Genomic DNA, 19,686 nt, shown 5'->3' with positions numbered 1-19,686 from the left:
GCTGCGACTCGGCACGACGGGTCCCCGCGGCGGCCAAACTTGCGCAGAATGCGTTCTACATCTCCTTTCTCCCACCCCCCAGTTTCCCCGGCGCGGCAGAAAGCAGCAGACACCGGGGTTTAAATAAAATAAAAAATTAAAAAGTTCTTTATTGGGTCCAGCACGGTCCTTCCCCGCGGCACGGGGAGCCGTGTGCCCGCGGAGAGGGGGACGGGACGGCCGGGATCACCCCGCGGGGAGGGGCAGGAGGATGGAGGGAGCCCCGGGGGTCCCCGCGGGGCAGGAGAGCACCGGGGTCCCCCGCGAAGGAGGGGACCCCACCAAGGTGAGGCGGGGGGCACAGTGAGGAGAGGCGAGCGGCCGTGGGTGGGGGGGGTGGCCCCTCCGCACCTCACTGGGCTGCGCTGGAAGTGGTTTTCTTCAGGGTGAAGTTGGTCCAGTTCACGGCCACCTTCTGCCGCGTCTGCTTGGCCGAGTCTAGGCAGAACCTGGCAGGGAGAGGATAACCCCGGTCAGCCCCCAGCCCCTCTGTGACCCCAGCCCCAGTCAGCTCCCAGCCCCTTCACGCCTCCAGCCCTGCTGGCAGAGCTTAGCCTGGCATGGTTCCCCCCTCACCTTTTGAAATACTCCACTTCTCTGTCAGTCTCGTCCATCTCTGCCCCATCCAGGTCCTTGGGCAGGAACACATCATCTGGGAAAGCAGAGCAGAGGGGTCAGTGCTGCGAGGCAGGGAGGGGCTGCCAGCTGGGCAAGGGGCCAGCACGAGGACGGTGCTCCCAGCACTCACCGATAGAGGTATTGGATTTCTCCACTTTGTTTCGGCTCTTCCTGCTCTTGCCCTTGGGCTGGGGGGAGCCTCCTAGGGCAAGGTGGGTGCCCAGGGCGGGTGGCTGCTGCGGCGCCAGCTCTGGCAGCTCCGCTTTGCCCTCTCCCCTCCGGCCTTTCCACTCGCTGCTTCTCTCCTTCTCCGCCCTGGCAGCGCTGCTGCAGGCCCAAGGCTGCCCCTTGCCGCTCTCCCCGGGCTCGGCACAGCCGCTCGCCCGCTGTGGCTCCGGGGCACTGGCCTTGGAAGGGTGCTTGGCTCCCAGCACCTGCCCCTTCACGCCAGGGCTCTCCAGCCGGGCCTGGCCGCTGGGCACAGGCGTGCCGCCCTCCCCTTTCTTTGCCTGCCCGTTCTGCCGCTTGTTCTTCCGCTGCCGGCTCCCCGCGGGCAGCGACTCTGGCGGCTCCGGCCCCTTGGGCTGCGGCCCCTCCTTGGGCTCCTGGCTCAGCCCACTGCCGTCCGCAGCGGAGTCCGCAGCCTTGGACTGCACCCAGATCATGCGGGACAGGCTGGGCACGGCGCTCAGGCGTTTCACCACGCCGTTCTCGGCCGGTGGGGCTGGCGGGGGCTCCCCGGGCCCCTCGCCCCATCGGGGGCCCAGTTCACCCCGCAGCAGCGTGTGGCTCTTGGCAGGGCCCAGGCTGAGCGGGGCCAGCGCCAGGTCTATGTCCTGCAGGTCAGAAGACCCGTTGAGGTTGGAGAGCAGGTTCTTCTGCTCCAGGACAGCTGCCTTCTTGGGGAAGTCATTGACATCCAGGTTGAGGTCGTAGACACTGAAACTGGCCCGGATGGAGTCCTTGATGGTGTTCTTGATCTCCTGCAGCCGGCTGCTGAGGAAGCTGTTCACCCGCTCCAGCTCCAGCTCTGGCCACTCCAGCAGCTTTTCCTCGGCCGGCTCCCTGGCCTGGCTGGCTGCAGGGGCACGCTCTGCCCGCTTCTGAGCCTCCGCCTCCAGCTGGGCTTTCTCCTTCTCCTGCAATACAGGTGCCATGAGGATCATTTGGGCTGGGCCACAGAACCATGGGTGCAGGGCACAGAGCTTTGCTCCAGCTTTGCCTGACAGCAAACTCAAGGGCAGCTGCTCAGCACAGCTACGCCACATCTTCCACAGCCCCTAAACTGTCACATTTCCCCCATGGGCACTGCAACAGCTGGACACTGCACACCTGACACTGCTCTGGGCACCAGGCACCAGAAAGAGCCATCACAGCACTGCCTCTCCCTACCAGAGATGCATGGTGCCAGAATGTGGCACGGAGCAGAGTGCATAGTGCAGCCCAAAGCACCCTGGAGGGCTGGGCAACCCTCTGTGGGAACAGACGCAGCGAGAGTCCTACATGGGGACAGGCACTGCTGCCACCTTGGGTGAGAGTGACACAGAACTCAAGAACCCAAATGGATGCAAGGGAAAGAAGGAAAAGCCCTGCCAGCAGCACAGCCCTGCCTGGCTCTCCTCCTGTACCCCCAGCCCCTGCCCAGCCTCACCTTCTTCTTCTGCTTGTGCCGTGCCCTCTTGGCCGCCTTGGCACTGTTCAAGGGCTTGGGCTCTGTGCTGTTGATGTAGTCCAACAGCTCGTCCACATTGCGATGGTCCACAGCGGGCTCTCCTGAGCTGCTGTTGTGTCCAAGTTTCTGTGGCAGCTCCTCTTTTCTCTTGGTGAGGCGAGAACGCAACTTCTCTCGGATCTCAGCGTAGTTGCGGCTCGTGGGAGCGGCTGGGGGCTGTGGAAGGCAAGCTCTGTCAGCCAGGCACCAGCCAGCATGAGGGGCAGGCAGCCCTGGCTCCCCCAACAGCCCCCCGTGACCTTCCAGCCACTCCCTTCCCTGCAGCCTCAGGGACAAGTCAGCACAGCCCTACTGAGCTCTTCCACCATGAAGCCACGGGGCTTGGCCGGCTGCTCCGAGCCCTGGGGCTGGGCAGGCGGCTGCGAGTCGGGAGCAAGGGACCAGCAGGCTGATGAAGCAGGGTAGAAAGGCAGTGGGGGATGTACGTGCCTGCAGGAAGCAGCTGTGGCCAGACCTGCCCACCTCCCACTCTGGGCACAGGGACCGAGGGATACCTCCCCACGCAAAGCAAGGACCAGGGGTGGCAGCAGACCAGCCCCTCACTCACCGCGTTGTGGCCGAAGAACTCACAGTAGCAGCAGTCACAGAACTTCCCATCTTTCTGGTTGGTGGAGGAGGAGGTGCAGGAACTGCGCTCCGAGCTGCTGTCCTCATCCTCCCCGAGTCCCTCGTCTGCCTCGCAGGGCTGTGGCGGGTGGCAGCTTGTACCGTTTGGGAATTTGTGCCCTTTGCAAGAGGGGTCCCTGAGGAGAGGGGCGAGAGGTGAACAGGCGTCAGGCTATCTCAAAAATTGGCCCATGCAGGTAGAACAGCCCTCCTGGGGAAGCTTGTGCCCAGGCAGAAGGATCTGCAGGACAAACCCCCTCCCCTGCATTCTCCTCTTCTGGGGAAGATGCCTGAGGAGCCCACAGGAGCAGCAATCTGTCACTCCCAGCCCTTAGGGCCTCTGGCCAGCAGGAGGCTGGTGCAGCAGAGCCGCAGTGAGCCAGGCCCTGGGCTGGGAGCAGGGCAGGGCACGGTACTCACTGGGGGTAGCAGGTAGCACAGGTGAGGAACACTGGGACTGTGCAGCTGCCAGACATCCCCATGTGAGGCAGGACCAGCTTAGAAAGGCACAGGCTACCCAGCTCAGAGACAGGGAGGGCAGGGCACAGCCCACAGCATCATTCCTCAAGATCCAGCTCAGGACCCGACTGGCTCTCCACAGAAAGCTAATTAGCAGAGAGGAACCAATCTGCTCTCTTCCAGGGCACGAGCAGCCCAGAGAGGGCTGGAGAAACAGGTGAGCAGAACAAGTCCACAGGCTTCATCTTCTCGAGGACCTTTGCTCAGTGCCACAGCTGCCTGACAGGTCTCACTGATATAGGTCCTGTTGGCCAACTGCAGGTTGATCAGGGTGTTCCTTTGGGTGTTTTAGCTGGAGGAGAAGCACAGCCTCTTCTGCACCACAGAACCAAAGGACAACCGCAGGAGGAACATGTGCTGGGAGAGAAAGAGCTTCACCTTCGGTCTGCAGCAGTGGAATTGGCCCACAAATTCAGCAGCTTCCTGCACCACCATGCCAGGGCGGTCAGTCCCTCCACAGGGAGAAGTGCATCCATGGTGAAGGATGGCAGAAAAGGCATGTGGCCCCGCAAGGAGGCTGGAAGCAGGCAGGGTTCCTCTACTCACCTGTTCGTGCTGGGCAGCTGGTGGGAGGCAGGAGGAGGGATGAGTGAAGTGCTGCAGTGCCCGTTGCAGGGATGGGCACAGCCCGACAGCGGCGGCGGCATCTTCAGCAGCGGCACGTTGGCAGGGGGCAAGTGAGGGCTCTTGCACGGCCCTGGGCTGTGTGAGGCCGCGCTGACCGGAGGGGACTCGGACACCGGCTTGGGGGCCGCCGCCTGCGCGCTGGGAGCAGGGAAGAGCGCGGCCTGCGAGGAGGTGCCCAGCGGGATGTGCGGTGGGGAGCTGAAGGGCCCCGGATGGGGAGGTGTCTGCTTGGAGGGGATCAGCGCCGGTGGCTGGGAGGGGAGGCCGGTGGGACTGTTGGGAGGAGCAGTGAGGTCGGAGTGCTGATGATGCTCTGAGGAGTGGAAGGCCTCACCTGCAGAGAGGCAGGAGCAGAGACAGTCAGACGCTGGCTGTACTACACAGATCAAGGCCATTCTCAGAGCCACCCACCACCTTTGCACAAGCTGATTCTCCTCCCAGACATCAGAGTGCTTGGGATAGAAGCCATCCCTGCTCACAAAGGGCCTTGGGATCAGTGTGCCTCCCCCAGAGGATCCAGCCCTGCCCCAAGGAGAACAGGGCAAGAGGAAAGGCTCTGGAGCAGCAGGCCGGGAGGCTGTGGCCGGTGCTGTCCCTGGGCACGTACCTGGCGGGGTGGCCCTCCGGCACAAGCTTTTGAACTGCTTCGGCAGCGTCTTGCAGAAGTCGAGTGAGGTAGGCAGAGGCGAGCCCGGTGTGGCGTTGCTGGAGGTGGCAGAGGCCGTGTGGCTGTAGGGACAGGCCTTCAGCCCTGGCGCCGTGGCCGACACCTGGCTGGTGCACTCCGGAAACAGAGCAAAGCTGGGGAGCTTGTCGCCTGGGAGGAAAGCAGAGCTGGGGCTGAATCCCAGCACCCTGTGCCTTTTTCAAAGGGGCCCAATATGCTGCTGGTACCGACATTCAGAGGCCCAGCCTGCCCACCCTTGCCCACTAGGTAGCCACTTAAAACAAGAACTGGGCAGAAAGCTCTGTTCAACCCCATAGCCGGCTTCAGCTCACCTAGTGCAGCTGGGGGAGTGCCAAGGGGGCTGCCCTGCATGGTCCCGTTGGTGTGCTGCGAGTTCCAGAGGCCCGAGAGCTTGTGAGCAGACAAAAACGAGCTGGGGTCCCAGTCCCCTGAGTTCCCATGGCACGAGGAGGAAGAAGACGAGGAGGAGGAGGAAGAGGAGTGTGAGCCACCCCCACAAGACTGCGACTTGCAGGATGTGTGGGATAATGAGACCTATCAAAGGAAACACAGAATGAAGTGGCTGAGGGAACACCCTTGGCCCTCAGGTGTCAGCACCAAGACTCCCTCCATTGCAGCAGGGGCTCAGCTGATGTGAACCACTTTTATCATTGTCTTGGGAGTGACAAACACCACCTCCATCCAACACCAACACAGCCTGGCTCACAGAGGCTGGGCCATGCCAAGGGCCACACGCCTGTGCTGGTCCCACTCACAGCAGGGCAGGGTTAAATAAAGCCAGGCAGGAGCCAGCTCCTCTACCCGAGTCCCATGCACAGGCAGGCACTTGCCCTGGCAGCCACTGCCTCTCTCTGCGTCATGAAGGGAGCAGCCCTGGGGCTGGGGGACGCGGCACAACGCGCAGCAGAGCGGGGCTGGCAGGAAAGCAGTGGCACTGTCAGCCTTGCCAGCCTGGCAGCTCCAAGCCACGGCGAGCTGCTGGATGAGCCTCCACAGCACCGCACACTGCCCCAACAGGGCCTGTCCCTGCTGAGCTAGAGGCAACCCTGAGCAGGGAGGTGAAGGCTGGGATGTCTGGGACACTCAGCTCAGAATGAGGATGGGACCCACACACCCAGTCAGTGCCACAGGTTGGTCAGTGCCCTATTCCTACAGCTACAGCCCCAGCTTTCAAACCCCAGCACCGTAACCGCGTACCGCCAGGGCCTGCTCCTGCACCGCCCGTCGCTCTTCCTCCTCCACGCTCTTCCGGCAGCTCTGGCAGATCCACAGTGGCATTTCTCCCAGGAGGTTCTGCACGAGTGTTGGCACGAAGTCTGGTGGCAGCCTCTCGCCTGGGGAAACCAGCCCATTGTGGGACGGCCCTCCCCAGTCCTTGCGCTCCCGGTGACAGAGCAGGCAGCACGTCTGCACGGACTGGTTGGTGGTGGGCAGCACCTAAGGAAGGACACACAGACTGTGAGTCACCCAGGTGTGATCTGGCGCAGATGTGGGGCAGACGAGACAGTGAAGGAGACCTCAGGATGCTGACACCAAACCAAGAAAATTCTTACAGGCTACATGTGGTATTACACCTTCTCCCACTGGAGCAGAGCAGCCTCAGGCTGACCAGCTGCTGCCAACCTGCCATGTGCTAGCTTGGGAGTGTTTGGACTTCTGGGAAGATTACAGCATGCCAAAGAGCCAGCCTTGCCACCAAGCAAGGCTGGGAAGCCATCAGCACCTCCCACCATCACCTCTGGTACAGTGAGTCTGAGGGTACTTGCATGGCACAGCAAGACCAACTGAAATCCCACACAGGGATATGAAGGGTGGGTCCGACAGCCTCAGCTCTCCCTCCTCGCCCATCAAAGATGCCCCCACTGTGTCACCCAAGAGCCCCAAGCCCTCTCTCCCGCCTCTTTGTTCTGCACAGCCAGCGGTGCTGATGCGCCAGGGTGGGGTGCAGCCCCCCGTGCTGCTTCATGCTCTCCCCGCACAGGCACAGCCAGGTTGGGGCTTCCCTGCAGGAGCCGGGCTGCATCCCTCGGGCTCACTGGAGCCCTGACAGCCGTGACGAGCCCGGCGTGGCGCGGGCGAGGGGGCCCCCATTGTCTGCCGGCGCAGCGGGGCCCTGCCACAATGAGCCGTGCATTGAACTGCTGCTGCCAAACAGATGGCGTCTGCAGCCTCAAGGTGAAGCAAAGGTCAGAGGCCAAGGAGAGCAGAGTGAGGGCACAAGCCCCCTGCCCACCCACGGCGAGGGGGGGAGCAACCGGGCCACCCCGTGTGCCAGCTGACACAGCTAGCATGGCGGGTGACACCACGGCTGGTGACACCACGGCTGTCCCCAATCCGCCGAGCACATCCACACGCGGCGCCCACCCCCGCCTCCCTGCCCACAACCCGGAGCAGGTGGCGGCAGCCAGGTGTGTCCAGCAGAGAGAAGCGCGCCGAATGAGGATGCTGGAGCCACCTGCCATCGCCCAGTGGCAGGGCTGTGGCAGGGCTGGGCCCTCCCGCGGGGCGCTCTGGGAACGCTCCCAGCTCCATCCGCAGGGATGCTCCGAGTCGGGGGTCGGGGCGGGGATGGGGCAGGGCCCGGGGGGATGGGGGTGCAAGGGGCAGGGCTCCATCCCCGCCCAGGCTGAACCCCGCTCGGAGCCAGCCCCGTGCCCGCCGCAGCGCTACCCCGGTACCTGCGCGCTGCCTCTGCCCGACTCCCCGCCGCTGCCCGCCGCCGCCGCCACCTCAGGCGGGGCGGGCGGTTCCGGTGGTGGCGGCGGCGGGGGAGGCCCGACGTCGGGACCGGCCATCCTGTCACGGCGAGGCCCGGAGCCACCTGCCGCCGCTGCCGTCGCCGTTGCCGCCGTTGCCGCCTTGTTCCGCCGGCGAGTCATGGCGAGCCCGCCGCAGCCAGGACAACAGCCAATATGGCGGCGCGGCCCGTCCGGCCCCTGCCCGCGGGAAGGAGGGAGGGAGGGAGGGGGGAAACGCTCGGGGAGGTGAAGCCGCCGCCGCCATCTTGCGAGAGGGCGGGCGCTGCGTCCCCTGGCGGACAGGGGGAGTGGCGGCAGCGCCGCGAGTTCGAATCCGGCCTCGCTCCCCGAGGCTCCCGCGGGCCCTCAAGGCGCCGGGGCCTCGATGGAGATCGGGGCCGCATCGCGATCGTATCCCCCGCTGGATCACCAGAGTGCAGCTCACACTGAAAGAGAGCAGGATTAGATTAGATATTAGGAAAAAAGTCTTCCCTGTGAGGGTGGTGATGCATCCCGGTTGCCCAGAGAAGCTGTGGCTGCCCCATCCCTGGAGGTGTTCAAGGCCAGGCTGGACAGGGTTTGGAGCGGCCTGGTCTAGAGAAAGGTGTCCCTGTGCATGGCAGTGGGATGGAACGAGATGATCTTGAAGGTCATTTCCAAACTATTCTATGATTCTGTGATTCTTGGCCCTGCACAGGACAACCCCAAGAATCTCACCCTGTGACTGAGAGCATTGTCCAAATGCTCCTGGAGCTCTGTCAGCCTTGGGGCCATGATGACTTCCCTGGGGAGCTTGTTCAGTGCCTGACCACCCTCTGGGCAAAGAACCTTTTCCTAATATTCAACCTAAACTTCCCCTGACACAGCTCTAGCCATTCCCTCGTGTCCTGTTACTATCACAGAGAGCAGAGATTGGAGCTGCCCTCGGCTGCCCCTCCTGAGGAAGCTGCAGCCCATAATGAGGTCTCTCCTCAGTCTCTTCTTCTCCAGACTGAACAGACATGGGGACTTCAGCAGCTTTTCATCGGACATCCCCTCGAGACTCTTTGCAGCCTCCTTTGGACACTCTAATAGCTTTATTATTTTTTATTGTGTGCCCAGATCTGCGTGGACCTGTGGGACAAGCAGGGCTCCAGTCTCACTGTGTGCTCAGGGATCCCCATCCATGGGAACCAGGACATGGCTGAAAACAGAGCCGGAGTCTGTGGGGTACACAGGGAACCCCAACACCGGGGCCAGTCCCACACCTGCACCCGTCTGGCGCAGCCTGGGCACTGCCATGACTCAGGGACTGCCTGAAGCCGAGGACGTGCCACTGCCGTGTTTGTTCAACCATCCTCCACGGATTCTTTACCAATGAATCCACCCCATTAGGCTTTCAGCCACCTGAATTATCAGTACCCACATCCTGTGGCCAGAGGTGCCAGGTCTGGAGCAAACACGTCCTTTGGCACAGCTGGGGTGGTTTGCTGTGGCCAACACCCCGAGTACCCCCTGGCACCTCTTCTTGGCCACTTGGTTCCTCTTTGTCCCACCGAGGGGGTCACTTTACCCCCTTCCCACTGCATTACCCCGCTCCGCACTCCACGCCCTGCACAGTGAAGATGCCTGCGGGTGCTTCTCCCGGTGTTCCCAATCACTCCGGGAATGCTCGGCGGGCTGTGGGAAGCGCTGAGGTGTGTCGCCGTCCCTGGAAGGCTGGGCTGCGGGGAGAGAGGAAACGGGGGAGGGTAGCCGGGGATGCAGTCGGGAATTTGAGACGGGAACCAAGACCGGGAAGGAAAAGCCGGTGGTGAAACCCCCACGGCAGACGCACCCTCACCCTTCCCATCACAGAGAACCGGTCCGTCGAGGAGCAGACGGGTCGTCCCGGTGCCGGGACTGGGCGGACACCGCTCCGATCCGCCCCCGGGCGGTGCCCGGTGCCGACCCGCCCCGTCGGCGAGCGGCGGGCGCGGGGAGCCGGGCGGCGGCAGAGCTGCGGGACGCGCCATGCTGCCCGCTGCCCTCCGCCGATGGCTCCGCCGACCCAAGGTGAGACCGGGGGGTGCACACCGGGTCGCCCTCCCTGCGCCCGGGACCGGCGGAGCCCCCGGACCTCCCCCGTCGGGGCGATCCAGGAGCTCCGGCGATCGCGGGAGCAGTGGGGGCGGCCGGGGTCCCCCGTGCGGGAGCGGGAGGAGGAAGCGGGGGGACTCCGGAGGACTTTTCCCGGTGTTTAGAGCCACGCACGGATCGGTGCCAAAGCTGCCGGGATGCGGCTGAGCTTGTTCATCCTGCTCTGGCCCCGGGGAAACTGAGGCACGGGTGGGTGGGGAGGGCGGCGCTCCCCGGGAGGAGCCAAAACTGCCGTGGGATGTCCCACGTACCTGCCCGAATGTGTTTGTGGACCCGTGGGGTCCGATCCCTCTGCGACTGTGGGAATGGGAGTTTTGGGATCCCGCTGAAGCAGCGCATGCAGATGCGGGGTGCCTTCACCATCACCCCCCTGCTCTTCCCGCAGCGCTCCGACCCACGCCTGCTCTCCCAGTTCTTCTTTGCCGACCAGAGGGTGACACGGGTGGTGGCCGAGATCAACGGGCTGGATGCCGAACTGGATCCGCAGCAGTACCTGCTGCTCCTCAACCAGCTCCACCTCAGCCAGGTACGGGGGCAGCCCGGACCCCGCCGTGACTCCGTCCCCCCGGGAAGCTGCGGGTGACACCCCTGCCGTTCCCAGGCTCACCTGCTGGCCGTCCTGGAGCGGATCATGGAGGAGTGCATCCCCACGCAGCGGCACAGCCGTGACTACCTGGTCAAGTTCCCCGAGGAGCTCTTGGTGGACAACTTGGGGAACCACATGCTGTTTGCTGCCGAGGTGAGCCCGGGGCGATGGGCACCCCACCGCGAGCTGACCCTGGGGTTAGGCATTGCCTTTGGTGCTGGCTGCTGACAGTGCCTTTCCCGGCAGTGCCTCCTGGCTGGGACCTTCCTGGAGATGGAGGAGTCAGATGGGGCACAGCTGCGGCCCCAGGCCAGGAATCTGCTGTGCAGCCTGGAGCTGGTCCGCACAGTGCTGCGGGAGCAAAGCCTGAGCCAACCCAACTCCTACCCAGAGCCTGTCCGGGCTGTGCTCATCCAATTTGACCGGCTATTTGCAGAGTTTGAGCTGAGGTAAGGGGCAGGGGTAGGGTGCTGGGGTCACGGTGGGCTGTGCCAGGACTGTAGGGGCCTCACAGTCTCCCCATTTCTCCAGCTACGTGTCCTCGCTGGTGGCAGTGAAGTCTCCTGATGAGATCTACAGGCAGCAGGAGATCATCGTGCTCTTCTGTGAGACAGTGGAGAGGTGAGTGAGGGGCACTGTGTGTCAGGTGGGGGCTGCAGGGACTCCAGCCCCAAGGATGGGCAGCATCCCTAGGCTCAGATCCACTGTAAGGGTGTCTGTGTGTCCCCAGAGCCCTGCACCTGGGCTACCTGACCCAGGAGATGATTGATGGCTATGAACCACTGCTGATGTTCACCATCCCTCGCCTGGCCATTATCAGGTGGGTGCAGCCCCTGGAGAAGGGGATATGTCCCCTGCCCTGTACCAGCCCCTGACATGAGCTGGGCTCTGTCTCCTCACAGCGGTCTCCTCATCTACCCCGAGGGTCCCCTCAGCCTGGAGCGGAGCCCTGAGGAGATGTCCCGGGTCTTCAGCCCCTTCTACAGCCTCCTGAAGAAGATCAGGTGTGCAGTGAGGGGTGATGGGCAGGGCTGTGGGGCAGCAATGGGGCCGTGCATGGGGCTGATGCCAACCCCTCACCACAGGGACCTGTTGTGGGTGCTGTCAGCAGAGGAGCTCTGCCTGCTGGAGAGGAGCCTGTGCACAGCCGAACAGGAGGATCCCTGCAGTCCAGATGCCCCCGCAGCTGGGGGGGCAGATGTGCCCAGTGTGGACCCTCCTGCTCCCTTCAGTCTTCTGGAGGTCCCTAATGCCACCCAACCACTCCCCACCTGCACGACACGACTGGGACCCCCCAGTGCAGTGGATGACCTGGGCACCGATTGGCAGCAGGGGTGTGCGGTGGGCAGGGAACAGGGCCAAGATGGCACATCTCATACCATCCCTGGCGTAATGGTCACCTCCGCCCTGCGCAGTCCCCAGCCCCGTGGGAGTGGCCCAGGGATGGGGGTCAATGCCACCCCAGGTGCCCGCTGCTCGGAGCTGCGCTCCCGCTACAGCAGCACCAAGGACATGCTGCACACCCTCTTCGTCTGCATCTCGGGTGAGTGACCCCCAAGCCAACCCCCCAGCACCCTGATCCCCCCAGCACCCTGACCCCCCACCCTCCTGGTGCAGGGGTGGCTGATCAGCTCCAGACCAACTTTGCCAGTGACATGCGAAGCATCTTGAAAACGGTCTTCAAGATCGTGTGCTCGCAGGCGGAGCCCTCGGAGGAGCAGAGTTACAGCAGTGAGTAATCCCCAGGGACATGGGGGACTGCTCCTCTCTGCCCTGCCCATCGCCCATCCCTGGTGAAGCAAGGCCACAGCCCTAGGCTTGGGAAAAACGTGGCCATCGTGCCTGCCCAGCTCCAGCTTGGTTGGACCCTTGTCCCCGCAGAAGAGAAAGATGGTGACTCCTGTGGGACAGATGCTCCTCGCGTGGCTGACTGCCCACTGTGCTCCAGGCCTGCAGAGGCTGCCAGGCTCCGGAGGGCAGGTGAGGGGCTGCCCAGGTGCTGTGGCTCTGGGGCAGGGTGTGAGGCTGGGGCTGATCCTGCCCCATCCTGCCTTAGGGGGTCTGGCTGTGAGGGGAGCCAGGCTGAGAGGCTTTTACCGACGTGTTTTGCCCAGCAGGTGCCCGCCACCTGCCCGAGTGGGTGCCCGACAGCACATGCAGCCAGTGCTCTGCCTGCCGCTCGCCCTTCACCCTGCTGCGCCGCCGGCACCACTGCCGCAGCTGCGGGAAGGTAGGACGGGCTTGGGATGGGGCATGTGGGACCCCCCAGAGACCCGGCTCTGCTCAGCCCCTCTCTGGCCTCTCGGCAGATCTTCTGTGCCCGCTGCTCACCGAACACCGCAGTGCTGCCCTACTATGGCCAGGCCAAACCCGTACGTGTCTGCGCCCACTGCTACAGCACACACCTCCCGCCCACATCCCGCTGTGCCCGGAGCCAGTGAGAGTCCTTCTGCCAAATCTGGATCTTAGGAGGCCGCACAGCTGGGTGCCCAGGGCCACTCCGGGGCTGCCGGGCAGCACCTCGGCCCCGTGACTCTCCTCAGAGCTTGGTGGGCATGGCGGCAGGACCCCCCCACCTGGTGTTAGGCTTCCCCCCCGATGCACAGGGGCAGGACCCCACACACGGTGGCAGCCCGTGCGGAGTGATGGTGGGCGCAGGACCGCCTCTCCTGGTGCACCATGGACTGCTCTGCTTTGGGTGAGCTGCCTGCTGCCGCCGTGCACCTGCCCCCCGGCTGGAAATGTGCTTCGTGGTGGTTTTTTTTCAGGTGAACTTTGGCTGCTGTTGGGCCCGGGGCAGAGTCTCCCCCCGGGGCCTGGCCTGAGAAGGTGCAAACAGCCCTCACATGACAGCGGGTGCCCCGGGGCCGCCCGTGCCGTGCCGTGCCGTGCCCGGGAGCTGGGGCCCGGCGCTCCCCTTCCCTCCCTATCGCCTCCACCCGATGGATTTTAATAAAGACATAAACCCGTCTGTCTGGGCCGTGTGGCGCTGGGCCGCGGCGATCCCCGGCGGGCTGGTGGGCGGTGTGGGGACACGCGTGGGCTCGGTGGGGCGGGGGATGAGGGGCTGGGGGCAGCAGGGCGTGCGCGCTCCCGGCCGGCTCGCACGGGCGGACACGGGCGCGCCGCGCCCCGCCCATCACCGGGCGCGCACGTGGGCGGGCGCACCTTTACCGGGGGCGTGGCCTGGGGGCGTGGCCGTTTTGGGCGTGGCCCTGGGGGTGACAATTGCTTGACACCAGCTCGGGAGGCGTGGCCTGACGCCGGGGGGGGCGTGGCCCGCGCCGTTCCCCTCCCGCCGATTCAAATTTGAAGCACGCGCTTTCCCGCCTGAATTTGTTTGCCCGCCGGGGTGACGTCAGCGGCGCGGGGCGCCCCGCAGCCAATGAGCGCGCGGCTCGCGGCCCCCCCACCCTCCCGCCATGGAGCCCGCGGCCACCAGCATCCAGGTGCTGCTGCAGGCGGCCGAGTTCCTGGAGCACCGCCAGCACCGGCACCCGCTCGGCCTGGCCGAGGCCGAGCACGGCTACGCCGCGCTCTGCCCTGCGCCGTCGCGCCGGGCCGTGGACAGCGTCAGGTGAGCGGTGGGCGAGTGGGTGGGTGGACGGACGGACGGACGGTGGCGGCGGTGCTGATCACCCGTGTCTCTTCCGCAGGTCGGTGCACAACGCGCTGGAGAAGCACAGGTACGGGGGGGCGTGCGGGGAGAGCGGCGGGGCAGGGGGTGGTAGAGCCCCTGCCTCCTCTCCGCGGCTGACCCCCGTGTTGCTCCCCTCCCCTGCCCGGCCGCAGGAGAGCGCAGCTCCGGTGCTGCCTGGAGCGGCTGAAGCAGCAGGTACCGGTGGGCGCGGGGCCGTCCCGTTCCACCACGCTGAGCCTCCTGCACCGTGCCCGGCTTCACATCCAGGTGAGGGGGGTGGTGGCACCGGCATCGCTCGGGAGGTCTCTGTGTGGCAACAGGGCTGCCCAGCTCGGCCCCCGCTCATGGCTCACCGGGTCCCCACAGAGGCTGGAGGAGCAGGAACTGAGGGCACGAAGGGCCAAGGACCGGCTGCGGGACCGGCAGCGGAGCCTGCGGCGGCGGCTGGAATCGCTGCTCTTGCCCGCTGATGGGGAACGGGCACGGGCTGACAGCCTGGACTCGTCCCGGCTCTCAGAGCCCTCCGAGGAAGGTAAGAAAGGGGAAAGAAAGAACGAGGGTGGGCAGGGAGGGAAAGCAGCCAAGGGCCTGACCCGGCCTTCCCCCGTGCCCAGAGGATGCCGAGGTAGAGGTGGATGGTGTGGTGTTCAGAGGGAACCTGCTGCCCAGCTTTGGCACCGGGAGGGACCACAGCTACTCCAGCCCCCAGAGCCCTGCATCCTGACGGTGCCTGCTGCCTTCCCTGCCCTGCCTGCCTGCCTCCTTCCTGCTGGGAACCCAGCCCCAGCCAGCCTCATCACAGCTGCCAGCCTAAGGGGCCACAGATGGGGACGAGAGTCCAGCTTTGCCCCCCCACAGGTGGGTGGCACTGGCTGTGGCACTGGGTGCATGGGGCTGGACTGTGCTGTGGCACCTGCTGTGCACAAGGCACTGGAAGAGGTGCTGGAAGAAGGCCCGGCTGTCACTGAGGACACCCTCCTGCCTCCCCCTGTGCACCCACGGGCAGTCTGGGGGCTGCCTGGCGTGGGTATGGGGCGCTGCTGCCCACTGCAGACACGACTGCAGGAAGGCTCTCCTGCCCCTGGAGAGCCAGGAAGGGGAAACGAGTGCATTAAGCAACCTGCCTTCATGCTCCTGCAGCCACCCCGCTCTCTTGTACAGACCCGACACTTTTATAGTAAAGGCACTTGGTAAAACCCTGGCCTGTGTCTTCCCTACAGAGGGCTGGACCCCCAGAGTGGAGAGCAGCGCTGGGCTCTGCTCCAGCCAGGCCAGCCTCAGCCAAATCAGAGGTGGGAGTAGATTCTTTAATGATAATTACATCTCAGAAAGGGTCAAGCAGCAGCTGATTGTCAGACTTATACAGTTTCTTTAAAAATATAAAATCTAAGGAGTCTCCTATCTGTCCTGGTGCAGCTGGCCCCTCACACGTACTGCTTCTTCTTGGTGGCTGCCTTGCTCGCCAGGTCCTTGGCTTTCTCCGTAGCAGCCAGAGCTGTTTCCTTGGCTTTCTCGGTCGCTTCCTTGGCTGTCTCCACCAGTGTTTTGGATGGAGCTTCTCCTACAACATGGAAGCTGTTAACCCCACAGGAGTGCTGGCTAGACCGGCCCTGCCACCGAGGCACGTCCCCACGCAGGGAGGAAGATGAGCTCGGCCTTCCTGACCGCGGCACGTCGGGGCACGTCGCAAAGGGGAACCACAGGCACATGACCGTGGCCATGTTCCACCCCCTCCTGCCTGCACTCCACCCTTGCCCGGCCCTGCAATCACTGCTGGCCTGATCCACTCGGGAAGAGCAGGCAGTGCCAAGACACAGGGCAAAGGCAAGGGGTGAGGATTTCACAGTCAGATGAGTTCAAGCAACAACCTGCCCATGGACTGGAGTGTTCCCAGAGTGACCTCTAACTCCAAGAGACCCATCCCGGTCAGCCCCAGCCTGCCCTTGGTGCCCACCTTGCATTTTTGCTAGCACATATTCAAATCCCTTAGTGCTCTTGGTCACGTTGCTTTTGAACCTGGCCAGACCAAACTCCTGCAAGAGAAAAGGCAGTGAAGGTGCGAGCCCTGTCACACGCAGCCCCTGGGGCTTTATCCCAGCTTGAAAAGTCACAGTGATGGGTCTGGGTGCCTCAAGAGCTCATGATGGGGGGGGGGGAACAACGGGAAAGGGTGTAAAAACCAGCACAAGGAAAGGGTAGAGCGGGGGCAAGCAGGAGCTCTACTGCTTGAGCTCACCTGGATGGCCCGCGAGACGCCAAACAGGCTGGAAGACACCCAGGCTTCCCGCTTGACCTCGGTCCAGTTGCTGTTCTCGGGGTTCACCCGGTACTCGCAGCGCTCCTCCACCACCTGCACGAGGCACAGCCCGGCCGTGGGCACCGCTGGGTCCCCTCCACCCCCCACACGCCCGCCCAGCAGCAGCGCCTACCATGAGACGAGCGTGGTTGATGTTCCAGGTGAATGTGGTCATGGTTCGGTTCTTGGGGTCCACGATAGAGTCCTCCAGGATGTAGACGGAGTGGGCGACATTGGCTGGGAAGAAGCGCTCTGCCCAGCGCGGCATCCGGTTGGTCTTGGTCAGGAGCCGCCGAGAGAGCAGCTTGTGGTCCGGCGTCACCTCCCGGTGCACGATGTCCTCGGTCAGGACATGTTTGCTAAAATGGGGAAGAAAACATCACGCCCTGCTCCTCGCCGACTCTCCCCCGGGGGTGGGAATCGTCGGGAGCTGAAGGATTAAGGCAGGCAGGGAGGAACCAACTGCCCGCTGGGCGCTTGGGGTGCGGGACACCCATCCGCGCCGGCTGGAGCCCGCGGGACCCCCGGGGAAAGGGCTGGGCTGAGCACGGGCGGCGGCACCAATCCCAGGCGGGACAGCGGGGCGGGGAGGGCCCCGGCGCACCTGTAGGGGTTGGGGTAGCGCTGCCAGAAGGCGGCGAACACCTGGTCCCAGGGCCCCTTGAGGACGCCCAGGCTGGCGCAGTATTTCCCCATGGGGCCGCCGCTCAGGCCCGCGCCTGCTGGGCGGCCGCCATGCGGCCCGCGCGCCCCGCCCCGCCCCGCCGCGCGCACTTCCGGCACGCCCCGCCCGCTTCCGGCCCGGCCCCGCTCGGTTCCGGCCCCGCCCCGCCCGGTGCGGCCCCGCCCCGCGGCGGCGGCGGCGCGAGGATGAGCGGGCGGCGGGTGGACGCCAAGGTGGTGCTGCTGGGGCAGGAGGGGGTGGGCAAGAGCAGCCTCGTGGAGCGCTGCGCCCACGGCCGCTTCCGCGCCGGGCCCTACCAGAACGTGAGTGACACACCGGCACCTCGCGGCCCCGCGCTGCTGCACCCCGTCCCCGGGATGGCGCCCCCCGCGTCTCCCTCGCCTCCCCGGGATGAGCCCCTCGCGTGGCACCCCCGCATCCTGCCGTGCGTGGTCACCCCCGTTTCCGCGCCGGGATGCGGCCACCCACGGCTCTGGCACCGCGTCCCCTCGCGTTGTTCCCCCCGAGTCCGGGCTGGGACCCGCCGCATCCCTCCCGCGCCCGCGGGTCGGTCCCCTCGTTTCCTCACCCTCTTTCCGCACGCCCCGGGATGAATTCCTCCGTGTCCCTGCGCCGGTTTACACCGTGTTCCCAGGCCAGGTGCCCCCGCATCCCCGGGCCGGTTCCCACCGCTCCTCTTGCTTCGCTTCCAGACGATCGGAGCCGCTTTTGTGGCCAAGGTGATGACCGTGGGGGACCAGACGGTGACGCTGGGCATCTGGGTAAGTGCAGGGGCGAGGGCCGTGCCAGCGGCCCGCTGACATCCCTGGCCACCCCCTGACCCTGAGACCCTCCGACCCCCCGTCACCTGCCGGGCACTTCCCTGTCGCCCCCAGGACACGGCGGGCTCGGAGCGCTATGAGGCCATGAGCCGCATCTACTACCGGGGAGCCCGGGCTGCCGTTGTCTGCTACGGTAAGGGCACGGGGAATGGGAAGGGGAAGGAGCTGGTGGCTGCAAAGGGCCCGGGCCGGGGTGGTGGTGACACCGGTGGGTCGGGCACTGAGGAGCAGTGTCAGCAGACCCCGATTCCTCTCCCCAGATCTCACCGACAGCGGCAGTTTCCAGCGAGCCAAGTTCTGGGTGAACGAGCTGCAGAACTGTGAGGAGGTACGGGGGGCCCGGGGGCTGTGAAGCCTCCCCACAGGACAAAGGGCGCTGGTGGAGGGGACGTGGGCACACCCCTCCCAACCCTTTTCCTGCCGCAGGGCTGCCGGATCTACCTGTGTGGCACCAAGAGCGACCTGCTGGAGGAGGACAGGAGGAAGCGGGGGGTTGACTTCCACGATGTGCAGGACTACGCTGATGGTACGGCCAGCGCTGGCCCTTCCCGGGCTCATTGAGTGGGTGGGGAGAGAGGGAGGATTGAGCTGCTGCGACCACCCGAGGAGCTTGAGGAGCTCTGCCCTTGCCGTGCCCACAGCAGATCCGATGGCACCTGGGCTCCCTGTATGGTGAGGCACCGGCTCTGCCAGGGACCTCCCTGGGCACAGCATGTCCTGACATGGGCAGGCACGTGGCCAGCTGGGCCAAGGGGCTGGGAGCCCTGCCCTGGGTCCCTGCCAGCTCGCTGTCAGCAGCTGTGCCCAAGGGGTGACTCTGGGGGCAGATGAGCCCGTGCAGCAAGTGCCAACCTGGGCCCTTATTTCAGAGATCAAGGCAGACCTCTTTGAGACCTCCAGTAAAACGGGCCAGAGCGTGGGTGAGTAGCTCCTTGCTGGGGCGCGTCCTGGCTGAGCAGGGCTGGGGGCTCTGCCTGGCAGGGGGGCACCCACAGCTGCCATTCCTCCTCGCCCCCCAGATGAGCTGTTCCAAAAGGTCGCCGAGGACTATGTCAACTTCTCTGCCTTCCAGGTGATGACAGGTGAGTAGGCAGGACCTGTTCCTTCCCAGGCACCCTACCCTGTACTTCTGGGTGCAGAGCATGAGCTGTGAGGGTCTGACAAGGTTTTCCTTGGGGGCTGTTGTGGCTCTGTGCCACGGTTTGTCTCATGGAGTCTGAGTTCCATCACAGCATCCTCATGCCTGCTCAGGCCAGGCTCAGCTGCCTCATGGTGGCATTTGGCAGCCGGGAGCCAGGAGCCTTGCTGGGCTGCAGGACTGGCTCAGCTCTGCACCAACCCTGCCCAGGCATGCTCAGCCTGGCTGTGCCTCCCGCCCTGGGCTGGGCCGTGCTGTGTGAGCTGTGCCATGACCCTGAACCTCGCCGCTTCTCCACGGGGCATCAAACCCTCCCCATGGGACCTGCCAGGGCCCACGCCTGGGACCAGCAGCTTTGGTGGCGTGGACGTGCCAGCAGCCTGCTGCTCCTGCTCTCTTCCAGAGGACAAGGGTGTCAACCTGGGCCAGAGGAACAGTCCCTACTTCTACAGCTGCTGCCACCACTGAGCCACCTGTGCCAAAAGGGAATTGCTGCTGCTGGATGGGCAGCTGGCGCGCACCGGCCTCCTCCGGTTTTTTACCTGCTGTGTTTTAGCTGTTGGGGCCTGTCTGCAGCACAGCCTCCGGACTGCTCTCCTGGCACACAGAGCGGCACAGGGCTGCCGTGCAGTGCCAGGAATCATGGACTGTCACTCTGGGGACCCCCTCCCTGCCACCTGTGGTGTTTGTGGGAGTTGTGGTGGCCCAGCGGTGGCCAGTAACTTATTCTCTCAGAGATGCTTGATTCTTTGCAGATTTATTTAAGCGTCTTCTCTCGAGGTGTACAATGTAAATAAAACGCGTTGTGGTCTGAGCCGTCCCCCTGCGCGCGAGG

At 64.8% G+C, this 19,686-nt stretch overlaps 5 protein-coding genes across 9 annotated transcripts; 3 read left to right on the top strand and 2 right to left on the bottom strand.

The window, feature by feature from the left end:
- Positions 1–118: 118 nt before the first annotated feature.
- On the bottom strand, positions 119–7,832 carry FAM193B (family with sequence similarity 193 member B). The gene is given in 11 exon segments (XM_053956849.1): positions 119–488; positions 616–691; positions 788–1,796; positions 2,309–2,545; positions 2,937–3,132; positions 4,061–4,475; positions 4,749–4,958; positions 5,141–5,363; positions 6,027–6,266; positions 7,508–7,801; positions 7,803–7,832. Coding segments are annotated over 11 exon segments (3,027 nt in total). The 3' UTR covers positions 119–391.
- Positions 7,833–7,921: 89 nt separating this feature from the next.
- LOC128795657 (lateral signaling target protein 2 homolog) lies at positions 7,922–13,234 on the top strand. 4 transcript variants are annotated; one of them, XM_053956642.1, is made up of 12 exons: positions 7,922–9,243; positions 10,071–10,211; positions 10,287–10,424; positions 10,518–10,720; positions 10,803–10,892; positions 11,002–11,091; positions 11,174–11,275; positions 11,357–11,814; positions 11,889–12,002; positions 12,153–12,251; positions 12,389–12,501; positions 12,559–13,234. In XM_053956642.1, exons 1-12 carry the CDS (start codon positions 9,172–9,174, stop codon positions 12,802–12,804), a joined length of 1,866 nt encoding a protein of 621 aa, XP_053812617.1. In that variant the 5' UTR covers positions 7,922–9,171; the 3' UTR covers positions 12,805–13,234. The 4 variants fall into 4 exon arrangements, with proteins under 4 accessions (XP_053812617.1, XP_053812616.1, XP_053812619.1 ...); XM_053956641.1 differs by having other exon boundaries at positions 12,386–12,501; XM_053956644.1 differs by having other exon boundaries at positions 12,386–12,501; positions 12,581–12,808.
- A 459-nt stretch (positions 13,235–13,693) lies between these two features.
- MXD3 (MAX dimerization protein 3) lies at positions 13,694–14,727 on the top strand. The gene is made up of 5 exons (XM_053956973.1): positions 13,694–13,848; positions 13,928–13,957; positions 14,064–14,178; positions 14,278–14,443; positions 14,526–14,727. The coding sequence occupies exons 1-5, from the start codon at positions 13,694–13,696 to the stop codon at positions 14,633–14,635; spliced, it is 576 nt and encodes a 191-aa protein (XP_053812948.1). The 3' UTR covers positions 14,636–14,727.
- Positions 14,728–15,197: 470 nt separating this feature from the next.
- Positions 15,198–16,947, bottom strand: PRELID1 (PRELI domain containing 1). The gene is made up of 5 exons (XM_053956972.1): positions 16,812–16,947; positions 16,341–16,566; positions 16,148–16,261; positions 15,866–15,944; positions 15,198–15,472 (listed from the first exon to the last, which is right to left on the bottom strand). The coding sequence occupies exons 1-5, from the start codon at positions 16,901–16,903 to the stop codon at positions 15,336–15,338; spliced, it is 648 nt and encodes a 215-aa protein (XP_053812947.1). The 5' UTR covers positions 16,904–16,947; the 3' UTR covers positions 15,198–15,335.
- An 87-nt stretch (positions 16,948–17,034) lies between these two features.
- On the top strand, positions 17,035–19,671 carry RAB24 (RAB24, member RAS oncogene family). Of its 2 annotated transcripts, none has more exons than XM_053956839.1 (8): positions 17,035–17,194; positions 17,585–17,653; positions 17,768–17,846; positions 17,974–18,041; positions 18,140–18,239; positions 18,583–18,633; positions 18,733–18,795; positions 19,255–19,671. In XM_053956839.1, the coding sequence occupies exons 1-8, from the start codon at positions 17,078–17,080 to the stop codon at positions 19,317–19,319; spliced, it is 612 nt and encodes a 203-aa protein (XP_053812814.1). In that variant the 5' UTR covers positions 17,035–17,077; the 3' UTR covers positions 19,320–19,671. The 2 variants fall into 2 exon arrangements, with proteins under 2 accessions (XP_053812814.1, XP_053812813.1); XM_053956838.1 differs by having other exon boundaries at positions 18,709–18,795.
- The last annotated feature ends 15 nt before the right edge of the window (positions 19,672–19,686 follow it).

Source organism: Vidua chalybeata, chromosome 15, assembly GCF_026979565.1.
Source record: "Vidua chalybeata isolate OUT-0048 chromosome 15, bVidCha1 merged haplotype, whole genome shotgun sequence".
NCBI classification, from domain to species: domain Eukaryota; kingdom Metazoa; phylum Chordata; class Aves; order Passeriformes; family Viduidae; genus Vidua; species Vidua chalybeata.
Note: the sequence above shows the minus strand (reverse complement) of the source record. Positions and strands in the feature narration are given on the sequence as shown.

What these genes read in the sequence shown, in the direction of transcription:
- LOC128795657 (XM_053956641.1), top strand. Translation starts at nt 9,172, where the DNA reads ATGCCTGCGGGTGCTTCTCCCGGTGTTCCCAATCACTCCGGGAATGCT. An exon ending in TTCTGTGAGACAGTGGAGAG is followed by an intron (nt 10,893 to 11,001) that starts GTGAGTGAGGGG and finishes GTGTGTCCCCAG; the next exon opens with AGCCCTGCACCTGGGCTACC. An exon ending in CCTCTTCGTCTGCATCTCGG is followed by an intron (nt 11,815 to 11,888) that starts GTGAGTGACCCC and finishes CTCCTGGTGCAG; the next exon opens with GGGTGGCTGATCAGCTCCAG.
- MXD3 (XM_053956973.1), top strand. Translation starts at nt 13,694, where the DNA reads ATGGAGCCCGCGGCCACCAGCATCCAGGTGCTGCTGCAGGCGGCCGAG. An exon ending in CGGGCCGTGGACAGCGTCAG is followed by an intron (nt 13,849 to 13,927) that starts GTGAGCGGTGGG and finishes TCTCTTCCGCAG; the next exon opens with GTCGGTGCACAACGCGCTGG. An exon ending in AACGCGCTGGAGAAGCACAG is followed by an intron (nt 13,958 to 14,063) that starts GTACGGGGGGGC and finishes GCCCGGCCGCAG; the next exon opens with GAGAGCGCAGCTCCGGTGCT.
- PRELID1 (XM_053956972.1), bottom strand. Translation starts at nt 16,903, where the DNA reads ATGGGGAAATACTGCGCCAGCCTGGGCGTCCTCAAGGGGCCCTGGGAC. An exon ending in CGCTACCCCAACCCCTACAG is followed by an intron (nt 16,567 to 16,811) that starts GTGCGCCGGGGC and finishes TCCCCATTTTAG; the next exon opens with CAAACATGTCCTGACCGAGG. An exon ending in TGTGCTAGCAAAAATGCAAG is followed by an intron (nt 15,473 to 15,865) that starts GTGGGCACCAAG and finishes TCCATGTTGTAG; the next exon opens with GAGAAGCTCCATCCAAAACA.
- RAB24 (XM_053956838.1), top strand. Translation starts at nt 17,078, where the DNA reads ATGAGCGGGCGGCGGGTGGACGCCAAGGTGGTGCTGCTGGGGCAGGAG. An exon ending in TAAAACGGGCCAGAGCGTGG is followed by an intron (nt 18,634 to 18,708) that starts GTGAGTAGCTCC and finishes GGGCACCCACAG; the next exon opens with CTGCCATTCCTCCTCGCCCC. An exon ending in TGCCTTCCAGGTGATGACAG is followed by an intron (nt 18,796 to 19,254) that starts GTGAGTAGGCAG and finishes GCTCTCTTCCAG; the next exon opens with AGGACAAGGGTGTCAACCTG.